At 42.5% G+C, this 12435-nt stretch overlaps 1 protein-coding gene across 2 annotated transcripts in view; it reads left to right on the top strand.

Annotated features, from left to right (window-relative positions):
* The window catches only part of ADGRE1 (adhesion G protein-coupled receptor E1), a 113694-nt gene that overhangs the window by 68699 nt on the left and 32560 nt on the right, over window positions 1–12435 (top strand). For both annotated transcript variants that reach the window (XM_069591300.1, XM_069591299.1), the window contains 6 exons: window positions 1677–1823; window positions 4916–5065; window positions 6550–6690; window positions 6777–6923; window positions 10687–10778; window positions 12350–12433. In XM_069591300.1, the coding sequence (XP_069447401.1) occupies window positions 1677–1823; window positions 4916–5065; window positions 6550–6690; window positions 6777–6923; window positions 10687–10778; window positions 12350–12433 (761 nt within the window). The remainder of the gene's footprint in view (window positions 1–1676; window positions 1824–4915; window positions 5066–6549; window positions 6691–6776; window positions 6924–10686; window positions 10779–12349; window positions 12434–12435) is intronic.

The following is a 12435-nucleotide window of genomic DNA, read 5'->3' as shown; positions in this document are numbered from 1 at the left end:
ATTCACCTCTAAAAACCCCATCTGTGAAAGTATAGAGAACTTGATCTTCTTTTTTAGCTACTCAGTTAATTAAGAATTTTATTTGATGTTCCTATGAGGTAAAGATTATGTTCCTAATGATCCACTTGAGGCTCAGAGAGGTAAAGTCATTTATCCAAGGATACACAGCTATGAAGTGGAAGAAGCTGAATTTGAACTCCTGTTGAGTGTCATCTATGAGTTAAGCTGTGGCTCAGGCAATACTTGAGAATACTTCATGGCTCAAGCTCTAGCCTGATTTACACTTAACTGGTGGGAGATATGACAGTATCTGGAGACAGTTTTGGTTTTCCGTTCTGATGATGTTGGTGGGTAGTTTGTGTTAATCAACTGGTCAGTCTCTGGGTAGAGATCAGAGATCCTGTTAAGCATCCTCCAATGCACATCTAAGCCTCTCCACAACCAAGAATAATCTGGTCCCATGTGTCATTAGCACTGAGATAAATTCTGTCCTGGGGAAAGCTCAGATCCAAACTTCAGAATTTTTTCTTGAAAGGTATTTGAATGAAGATCTGAGAGTTATTCTTGATATTCCTTTCCCTTCCATATTAAATCGGTCATTGTGTTTTGGGCAATCTACCTGCTAAATATGTCTTGAATCTCTCCACTCTTTTCCATCCTTGGTTTAAGTTCCATCATTATTACAGTGGCCTCCTCACTAGTCTCTCATTTTTCTAGTGTTGCTTTCTCAAATCTATTCTGCACATTGCAACCAGAATACTGTCACCAAGAGATATGGGCTTCAATTCCTGAGTCTGCTTGCTGCAGCATTACTAATTATCTGAAGGGAGGGTGATTCCATAAGCAAGGCATAGAACGATCAAGCCCTCAACATATTCCCTTGGCTTGGAGTTAGAGATATTTTGAAATCATCTCTGACACTTCTGATCTATTTGTAGCAGTTAGCTATTGCTGAGTAACAAATGACCCCAGAAGTTAGTGGCTAAAACTACCACCATTTGTTTATTTCTTAACTCCACATGTTGGAAGTTTAGGTTGGGCTCTGCTCTGGTCAGTTCTTTAGGTCTCCACTGGGCTAGTTCATGTGTTTGTGGTCAGCTGTGTGTCAGCTTTGATGATCTTGGCTGGGCTGCCTCATATATCTGCAGCTCATCTAGGATGATCTGTGTCTCTTTCACTTTGTCTTTTTCTTACTATCCTGGAGTTTGTTCATGTGACAAAGGCAAGGGACCCAGAGAATGAGCAGAAATAGGTTTCTTGAGGTCTGTTTGGAAGTGCCACCATGTTGCTTCTGCTGTATCTATTGGCTAGTGCAAGTCATAGAGCCAGGTAGAGTGAAGGGCTGCAGAATCAAACTCCACACGTTAGAGAGATGAGTGGCAATGTCACATTGTATGGCACAAGCCTCATGCCAAGGTTGGACATAGGGAGGAGTAGAACATGACAGCCATTTCTACAATCTATGATCATTATGGTTTGAAACTATTTGTTACCTTTTGTGTGCATACAATTGGCCAGAATGTATTCTCATGGCCGTGCCTAACTTAAAGTGAGGTTAGGGAGAAGGGGAAAGTCTGGATATTGGGGAGGGTCAAGTGGAGATAATCTCCTGTTTGTAGTGTCCCATCTTTACCATTTCTTCTTCTTTGACATGGCTTTTGATTTCTACTCACCAGATGTGGATGAATGTGCCAATCCCAGAAGCTGCCCAGAGCATTCGACTTGCCACAACAGTCTTGGAAGCTACTCTTGTGTCTGCAACACAGGATATGAATCCAGAAGTGGAAAGAAGAATTTCCAGGGACCAAGAGAGACATGTGAAGGTAAGTGAAGAATCAAGTCCAATCTGTTTGCAAAGACAGCAGTGGTGGGGAAGAAGTTGAAGTGGGTCTCAGCTGAGTCCAAAGCCCTTGTCTGTAGAGCTGAAGCCAATAGTCAATCATTCATTCATGCATTCATTCTACAAATACTTCTTGAGCACCTAGTATATGCCAAGCATTATTCTAGCGATGAAGGATACAGCAGTGAGTAACACAGGTAAAAATTACTTGTTCTCCTGGAACTTATCTTAAAATGTGGGGAGAGGAAGGTAACAACAAAATGCATGCAGGAAAATCTTGTGTGTCAGGAATAGTTCAAGGAAAGGTGAATAGGGAATACATGAGGGTGATGCTGTAGTTTTAATAGAGTGGTAGGGAGAGGTCATGCTGAGAAGCTGATTTTTGATATAAGACCCGAGGGAGTGAGATACTGGGTGTCTGGGGAAGGGTGTTCTAGGAAGAGGAAACAGTAGGTGCAGTGGTCTGGAGGCAGGATCCCAGCCAAGACACTAAGCTCTTCCAAACATGTGTTCATTCAGTCCTCCCAACAAACTGATGGTACAATGGTATTTTATACCCATCTTACAGGTGAGGAACAGCCTCCATTGTGATGGAATCACCAAAGTCAAATAGAAAGGAAATAAGAGAGTTAAGATTCAGCTCTTCCCAGCGTGACTTCATACCCCAACCACCATGCCCTTTTGCCTCTGAATCAGGTTGCAAACACTAGCATCTCAGGGTGGGCTTGTGCAGGACAGATATCAACTTAATCTTCAAATTCCCAGTCTCTGAGACTCAAGACAGCTTGGAAAGCTGTCATGTAAAAACACCAGAGCCAGACAGAACGTGGATTTAAATCGCAGTTGTGCTTTTCACAAGATATGTGATTTTTCACAGTTTTGAAGCCTCGGTTTTCTCCTCTGAAAAATGCAAATATTAGTTTGCAATTCATAGGTCTGCTGTGAGCTTTCATGAAGTGGATGACTATAAAGATTTTCCTCATTGCCTGCCATAAAGAAAGAGCAACACGTTTGCAGTGCATTTTTTATGTTAGCTAGTGAATACGTCTATAATATTTGCTCTGTCCCAGATTCCATTCTGAGTATTTAAAGATACTTATTGTTGTTCAGTCACTAAGTCATGTCTGTCTCTTCGAGGACTGCAGCATGCCAGACTTCCCTGTTTTTCACTATGTCCCATAGTTTGCTCAAACTCATGTCCATTGAGTCGGTGATGCCATCCAACCATCTCGTCCTCTATTGTCCCCTTCTTCTGCCCTCAATCTTTCCCAGCATCAGGATCTTTTCTGATTAGGTGGCCCTTCACATCAGGTGGCCAAAGTGTTGGAGCTTCAGTTTCAGCATCAGTCCTTCCAATGAATATTGAGGGTTGATTTCCTTTAAGATTGACTGGTTTGATCTCATCATCTTATTTCCTCTGAACTCAATTGGGTGGGTTCTATTATTGCTTTCATTTCAAAGATGAGGAAACAGAGACACAGAGAGATGAACTTTCTTATCCAGTGTGTTAGCTCAGACTGCCATAACAAGGTACCATATATCGAGGGTGGGGGCTTCACCAACAGAGATTTATTATCTCATAGTTTTGGATGCTGGAGGTCCAAGATTAAATATCAACATGGTAGGGTTCTGGAGAGAGCTCTCTTCCTGTCTTGTACACAGCTGCATTCTTTCTGTGTCTCCACACAGCAGAGAGAGAGAAAGAGCTCTTGTGTTTTACCTCTTTTTTTCAAAAGTATAACATGTATTTCTTTTTTACACATGGTTGCATTGTATTTATTTGGCTGTGTTGTGTCTTAGTTGTGGCACTCATAGTCTTCCTTGTGGTGCCTGGAGTCATTAGTTGTGGTACACATGCTCAGTAGTTGTGGTGTGAGGGCTTAGTTGCTCCATGGCACGTTGGATATTAACTCCCTGACCAGGCATTGAACCTCCATCCCCTGCATTGCAGGACAGATTCTTAACCACTGGACCATCAGGAAAGTCCCTCTTCCTCTTCTTTTTAGGGCATTAATCCCATCACGAGAGCTCCACACTCATGATCTTATCTAAACCTAATTGTTTTCCACATCCAAATGCCATCCCACTGGGGGAGAGGAGGGCTTCAACTTGTGAATTTTGGAGAGACATAATTCACTCCATAATATCCAGTAACACACAGATTATAAGGATCAGAGCCAGGCTTTGAACTCATGACATCCATGCTCTCTACCCCTCCACTTGGATATAGTGATTCCTTGGAAAGGAATTGAAATTCATTAACAAAAGAGGGGAATGATAAATTTGAGGCTGAGGGAACACAGGTGAGAGAGAATGAGCCTCATGAACCGACAGGTAATCGATGAATTTGAATCATGAATTATGAAGGCATTAGAAGCAAAATATGAGAGACTTCCCTGGCAGTCCAGTGGCTAAGACTTCACCTTCCAATGCAGTGAGAAAAGGTTTGGCCCCTGGCTGGGGAGTTAAGATCCCACTTGCCTCACAGCCAAAATCCCAAAACATAAAACAGAAGCGAAATTGTAACAAATTCAGTAAAAACTTTAAAATAATGTTTGGTCGCTAAGTCATGTCTGATTCTTTTGAGACCCCATGGACTGTAGACTTCCCTGTCCATGGGATTATGCAGGCAAGAATACAGGACTGTGGTTGCCATTTCCTTCTCCAAGGAATCTTCTGGATCGAAGGATTGAATTCATGTGTCCTGCTTTGGCAGGCAGATTCTTTACCACTGACTCACTAGGGAAGCCTTGGTCCACATAAAAAAAAAAAAAACAAAAAAAACTTAGAAAAAAAAAGAAAGGAAAAGATGAGCTCAGCTGAGAACAGACTCTCAGGGTCTTACATGTTCTAATGAGGAGTGTGGATTTTGTCCTGAGCTGTGGGGGATCCTTATCAGAAGATTTGCATGGGTCACACACACGTCTCTAAATGCTTTATTTTTGTAGTGACAAAAATGAGTTTAAGAAGGTGAGCCTGAAGGAGTCAGGGAAACCCATTGGCTTTAGCCAGTGATGGGGCTGTGAACTGCTACTGTACTCTCATCATTCTTCTGCATTTTGATTTTCCACTTAGATGTGGACGAATGTTCCAGGAACTCAACTCTTTGTGGTCCCAATTCTGTCTGCACCAACATCCCAGGAAAATACAGTTGCTCCTGCTTGCCAGGGTTCTTTTCACCTGGAGTGTGGAGCCCTGAAAAGCCTGAGGCTTTCAAGTGTGCAGGTAACTCTTCCAGCCATTTTGGGGACTTCTCAGTGGGTGTCAAACTACCCTGAAACATGGTGACTTATCAAAACAGTCATTTGTTCTTTTTAAAAAAGTGTTTATTTATTTGGGTACTTTGGGTCTTGTCATGGTACATGGGATCTTTCGTTGGGGCTTGCAGGCTTAGTTGCTCCATGGCATTTGAAAACTTAGTTCCCCAACCAAGGATTGAACCCATGTCCCCTGTTTTGGAAGATAGATCCTTAACTACTGGACCACTAGGGAAGTCCCCAGTCACTTGTCTTTGCCCATGATTCTGTGGGTTGACCATACGGTTTTTGGGGGGCCCTACCATGGTTGGCAGGTCCAAAATAACCTTGCTTACATGGCTGGTAGTTGGCAATGGCCTCTGGCTGGGAGTTCAGCTGGCCCTTCAGTTTTCCTTATGGACTTTTCCTCATGGCTGCTTGGGCTTCCTCAGAGCACTGCAGCTGGCTCAGAAACTCTCAGAGGGACGTTGGTTATATGGCCAGGGTTCCTCAACTTTGGTACTATTGACTTTAGGAGCTGGATAGCTCTTGGTTGTGTGTCGGGGCTGCTAACCTGTGCATTATAGGATATTTGGCAGGGTCTTTGGTCTCTACCCATTGGATCCAAGTGACCACTAAAAATTTCTCCAGACATTGCCCAAGGTCCCTCAGTTGAGAACCACTAGATCAACAAAATGGAGATTTCTTACTCTCACACCAATCCAATACAGATATACTTGGCCGAGGGGCAACTTTCCTCCGTGGAGTGATATAGGGAACCAGTCCCTTTGTATCTCTTGGTTCTTCTATCCCTTAAGACATTAGAATTCCTGGTTCCAGGAACTTCACTGGTGGCCCAGCGGTTAAGACTCCGTGCTCTCAATGTAAGGGGTGCAAGTTCCATCCTTGGTCAGGGGACTAAGGTACCACTTAAGCCATGTGGGCATGGCCAGAAGATTTTAAAAAGAAATTTCTGGTTACAGTCAGTAGTGGGGAAAAAGAGAAAAGGTACAGCAACTTCTTAACCCCTTGGCTGAGAAGTTACACATCATACTCCTTCACATTCTATAAGTGAAAGCTAGTCACTTGATCCCATCTAGCTGCAGAGGATTCTGGGAAATGTAGTCCCTGGTTGGGCTGTTATGTTTTAGCAAGAACTCTTTGCTTTGAGGGGCTTCCCTGGTGGCTCAGTGATAAAGAATCTGCCTGCAATGCAGGAGGTGCAGGTGATGTGCATTCCATCCCTGGGTGTGGAAGATCCTCTGGAGGAAAACATGGCAACCCACTCCAGCATTCTCCCCTAGAGAATCCCATGGACAGAGGAGCCTGGTGGGCTATAGTCCACAGGGTCACAAAGAGTTGAACACGACTGAAGCAACAGAGCACATGTGCACCCTCTGCTTTGAAAGGGGAAGCGTGATTTTCATTGGCTTGGTGACTCATCCTGCATCATGCCTGGTCTCTACTCCACAGATGTTGACGAGTGCCTTGACAGGTGCCTTTTCAATGGGACATGCACCAACACCCCTGGGAGCTATTTCTGCACCTGCCACCCTGGCTTTGCACCAAGCAATGGACAACTCAACTCCAAAGATCAAAAGGCAGACTGCATAGGTGAGTAGGAAGTTTGCTGGACCGCCTTGGAAAGAACTATATCCTTACTCCTCTGCACTGTTTGATATCTTTGAGTTTTTTTGCAGATATCGATGAGTGCCTTCAGGATCCCACATGGTGTGGCCCAAATTCTGTCTGCACCAACACCCTGGGCTCCTACAGCTGTGGCTGCATTGTAGGTTTTCATCCCAATCCAGAAGGCTCCTGGAAACATGGAAACTTCAGCTGCCAAAGTAATAATCTCCTTACATGTCTTGGCAATGGAATCTGTGTCTTGCTTTGTAGAATTTTCACTTTTTCTCATTCTCTGGATTTTCCTTTTTTTTTTTACTTTATCTACAAATTCTCTTATTTTCTGTTCACTTGTTAATTCATTAATCACTCATTTGATAAAGTATTTTTGGAGCAACTGATAATTAATGAATTCAACAGTCCCCTGCACTAGGTCCTGAGGATTTAATATCTACTACTGTGGGCAAGAATCCTTTAGAAGAAGTGGAGTAGCCATCATGGTCAACAAGAGTCCAAAATGCAGTACTTGGATGCAATCTCGAAAATGACAGAATGATCTCTGTTCGTTTCCAAGGCAAACTATTCAATATCACAGTAATCCAAGTCTATGCCCCAGCCAGTAATGCTGAAGAAGCTGAAGTTGACTAGTTCTATGAAGATCTACAAGACCTTTTAGAACTAACACTAAAAAAACGTGTCCTTTTCAGTATAGAGGACTGGAATGCAAAAGTAGGAAGTCAAGAAACACCTGGAGTAACAGGCAAGTTTGGCCTTGGAATACGGAATGAAGCAGGGCAAAGACTAATAGAGTTTTGCCAAGAGAACGCACTGGTCATAGCAAACACCCTCTTCCAACAACACAAGAGAAGACTCTACACATGGACATCCCCAGATGGTCAACACTGAAATCAGATTGATTATATTCTTGCAGCCAAAGATGGAGAAGCTTTATACAGCCAACAAAAACAAGACCAGGAGCTGACTGTGGCTCAGATCATGAACTCCTTATTGCCAAATTCAGGCTGAAATTGAAGAAAGTAGGGAAAACCACTAGACCATTCAGGTATGACCTAGATCAAATCCCTTATGATTTTACAGTGGAAGTGAGAAATAGATTTAAGGGCCTAGATCTGATAGATGAGTGCCTGATGAACTATGGAATGAGGTTCGTGACATTGTACAGGAGACAGGGATCAAGACCTTCCCCATGGAAAAGAAATGCAAAAAAAGCAAAATGGCTGTCTGGGGAGGCCTTACAAATAGCTGTGAAGAGAAGAGAAGCGAAAAGCAAAGGAGAAAAGGAAATATATAAGCAACTGAATGCAGAGTTCCAAAGAATAGCAAGAAGAGATAAGAAAGCCTTCCTCAGCAATCAGTGCAAAGAAATAGAGGAAAACAACAGAATGGGAAAGACTAGAGATCTCTTCAAGAAAATTAGAGATACCAAGGGAACATGGAACATTTCATGCAAAGATGGGCTCAATAAAGGACAGAAATGGTCTGGACCTAACAGAAGCAGAAGATATTAAGAAGAGGTGGCAAGAATACATAGAAGAACTGTACAAAAAGATCTTCAAGACCAAGATAATCATGATGGTGTGATCACTCACCTAGAGCCAGACATCCTGGAATGTGAAGTGAAGTGGGCCTTAGAAAGCATCACTACAAACAAAGCTAGTGGAGGTGATGAAATTCCAGTGGAGCTATTTCAAATCCTGAAAGATGATGCTGTGAAAGTGCTGCACTCAATATGCCAGCAAGTTTGGAAAACTCAGCAGTGGCCACAGGATTGGAAAAGGTCAGTTTTCATTCCAATCCCAAAGAAAGGCAATGCCAAAGAATGCTCAAACTAGCGCACAATTGCACTCATCTCACATGCTAGTAAAGTAATGCTCAAAATTCTCCAAGCCAGGCTTTAGCAATATGTGAACCGTGAACTTCCAGATGTTCAAGCTGGTTTTAGAAAAGGCAGAGGAACCAGAGATCAAATTGCCAACATCCACTGGATCATCAGAAAAGCAAGAGAGTTCCAGAAAAACATCTATTTCTGCTTTATTGACTATGCCAAAGCCTTTGACTTCCAACAAACTGTGGAAAATTCTGAAAGAGATGGGAATACCAGACCACCTGACCTGCCTCTTGAGAAACATATATGCAGGTCAGGAAGCAACAGTTAGAACTGGACATGGAACAACAGACTGATTCCAAATAGGAAAAGGAGTACGTCAAGGCTGTATATTGTCACCCTGCTTATTTAACTTCTATGCAGAGTCCATCATGAGAAACGCTGGGCTGGAAGAAGCACAAGCTGGAATCAAGATTGCCAGGAGAAATATGAATAACCTCACATATGCAGATGACACCACCCTTATGGCAGAAAGTGAAGAGGAACTAAAAAGCCTCTTGATGAAAGTGAAAGAGGAGAGTGGAAAAGTTGGTTTAAAGCTCAACATTCAGAAAACGAAGATCATGGCATTTGTCCCATCACTTCATGGGAAATAGATGGGGAAACAGTGGAAACAGTGTCAGACTTTATTTTGGGGGGCTCCAAAATCACTGCAGATGGTGACTGCAGCCATGAAATTAAAAGACACTTACTCCTTGGAAGAAAAGTTCTGACCAACCTAGATAGCATATTGAAAAGCAGAGACATTACTTTGCTAACAAAGGTCCATCTAGTCAAGGCTATGGTTTTTCCGGTGGTCATGTGTGGATGTGAGAGTTGGACTGTGAAGAAAGCTGAGCACTGAAGAATTGATGCTTTTGAACTGTGGTGTTGGAGAAGACTCTTGAGAGTCCCTTGAACTACAAGGAGATCCAACCAGTCCATTCTAAAGGAGATCAGTCCTAAGTGTTCTTTGGAAAGAATGATGCTAAAGCTGAAACTCCAGTACTTTGGCCACCTCATGCGAAGAGTTGACTCATTGGAAAAGACCCTGATGCTGGGAGGGATTGGGGGCAGGAGGAGAAGGGGACAACAGAGGATGAGATGGCTGGATGGCATCACTGACTCGATGGATGTGAGTCTGAGTGAACTCTGGGAGTGGGTGATGGACAGGGAGGCCTGGCGTGCTGCAATTCATGGGGTCGCAAAGAGTCAGACACGACTGAGTGACTGAACTGCACTGATGACAGACATGATAGCTACCCTCATGGAGCTTATAGTCTAGGTAAGGGAGCACATGCATTATTATTTAATAACCACAATGAGTGTGATAATTGAAAAATTGCAGTGCACTTTGTTGTGCATTGTGTAGTGGGATATTTAATATGCTCTGTGAAGTGCCATTAAAACGGAAATTTGAAGGAAGAGTGTGGATTATTTAGATGAAGAGCAGAGATCATGGTGGTCCAAATGATAGCATGTGCAAAGGCCCTGAGCCTAATGCAAAGTGAGGAGGGCATGGGAAATGGCATTTACTTCATCTGAGGATGTGGGCATAAGTCAGCTTCTACAGGACTTGTGTGCCATGTAGGGAATTTTGTAGTCTTTTTGCTGAGAACCACAGGGAACTTTGAAAGGTTTAAAAATTTTTAAGTTATGGACTATTTGATGTTGTAAAAGTATTGATAACTTATATGGAGGCAAAGGGGTATAATAATAAAATGAGTATATCTTAAGTCCTTAGCAACATAAGAACTGGAACATCATCAATGCCAATGCATATTCCTGAGTCCTCTGAAGAGAGGCCCACTTGGAACTTTGTAACTCCTGAACTTAAAATATTCCCCCTCTAAACATTCCTTGTTTAGTATGGTTTGCTTTGGAGCTTTATAAAAATGGTATTGTATTATGTATAGTCTTTCCTGACTTGCTTTCTTCACTTGCTATCATGCTTCTCAGAATCACTGCTGTAGTGTGTAGCTATAGTTTGTTCATTTTCACGGTTGTATTGTATAACATGGCAATGGATGGATTTCATGCAGGGGATGATGAACGCAGACTTGGGGTTAAGTTTGATTTGGTTGCTTTTGTTTTCTTAGGAGGGATTCCCTTCAAGTGTAAAGATGATGTGATAGGCAACAACATGCAGGTCCAGTTATGCCACATGGGAGCAGCAGTGGAGCCTAAATATGTAAGTATTTTTGAAGGATCCTAGTTTTTGAGGTTTTTCCCAGAAGGCACTTAGGTAGGATGTTGTCCTGCAGCTTTTACTAAAACAAAAATGATCATGGCCTAGACCAGATAGATGTGTATTTCTCTCTTTGTAGCAATCTGAATGTAAGCTGCTGAGATCTGACATGATGGCTCCATAATACCATGGATGATGGCTCTTCCATCATCAACACATGACTCCCTTATTGTGGCCCAAAATGGCTGCTGCAGCTCCTGCCATCAAATCTGCATTCCAGTTGGTGGGCAGGGGAGAAGAGCAAGTGAAAGGCACAGTCCTTCCATTTAAGCATATGGCCTGTATCACTTTTGCTTATACCTAACTTCAAGTAAAGCTGGAAAGGAAGGACATTTGCCTTTCTAAAATTTGGGAATCCATTTACCCAAACAAGTAAGAATGTTGGAGTCTCACTTTTTGTGAGGTGTATTGCTGCATCTGTCTGATGTGGAATGGATGATACACAGCCTCCAAGCCGGGCAAAGAGGAATCTGGATATCTTGACTTTCTAATGAAGTCATTCTAGTGAGTAAAGATTCCAGAAGGATTTTCAGAAATTGATATCACTATATTAAATATAAACTTATAAATTAGCTTTGGAATTCCGGTGTACGTCAGACCGCAGCTGGTTTTTTTAAATTGTGAAATACACATAAAATTTATCATTTTAAAGCGTACAATTCAGAGGCATTTAGTACACTCACAGTGGTGTGAAAACACCACTTCTATCTCCAAAGCTTTTCATCACCACCAAAATAAACCCTATATGCCCATTAGCAGTTACTCTGTCTTCCCTCCTGTCCTCAACCCCCCAAAAACAGTGATCTAATTTCTATCTCTATAGACTTGTTCATTCTGGATATTTCATATAAATGAAATTACATACTATGCGGTCTTCTGTGTCTGGTTTCTCTCGCTGCATCATGCTCTCAAGGCCCAACCACGTTATAGGGAATATCAGTGCTTCAGTCCTTTTCATAGCTGAATTATATTCCAATTGGACCACTGGGTTTTTTTCACACATTTTCTGTCTGTTTTTGTTCTTGTTGTTCAGTCACTCAGTCGTGTCAGACTCTTTGCGACTCCGTGAACTGCAGCACTCAGGTTCTGCACTTCTTCACTTCTTTACTATCTCCTGGAGTTTGTTCAAACTCATGTCCATTGAGTCAATAATGACATCCAACCATCTCATCCTCTGTCACCCCCTTCACCTCCTGCCTTCAATCTTTCCCATCATCAGGGTCTTTTCCAATGAGTTGGCTGTTCACATCAGGTGGCTAAAATATTGGAACTTCTGTCTTTTTACCCCACTCAATAGTTTTGCTGTTGGTTGATGGTTTCTTTTCTTACTTATGGGAGAGAAAGGTGCTGTGATTCCAATTCTGATTGAGGATGAGTTTTTATTTTCCTGAGAATACTATAGCCTCATGACATCCAGGAATTCAAGACCACCCCCATGTGGAGGGCTCAAGGGCCCAGTTTGTGCATTTCATGCTTGTTCAATGCTCATAGATGCTCTTCCTGCTTGGATACAGGTTTCCTTTTGTGCGCTGATGAATAACACCCTCAGCGTTCTGGACAATGTCTGTAAAAACAAAACCACCGTCGTCTCTCTGAAGGT

Source organism: Ovis canadensis, chromosome 5, assembly GCF_042477335.2.
Source record: "Ovis canadensis isolate MfBH-ARS-UI-01 breed Bighorn chromosome 5, ARS-UI_OviCan_v2, whole genome shotgun sequence".
NCBI lineage: Eukaryota > Metazoa > Chordata > Mammalia > Artiodactyla > Bovidae > Ovis > Ovis canadensis.
The sequence above is the reverse complement of the archived record's forward strand: the minus strand, read 5'-3'. Positions and strand labels throughout refer to the sequence as shown.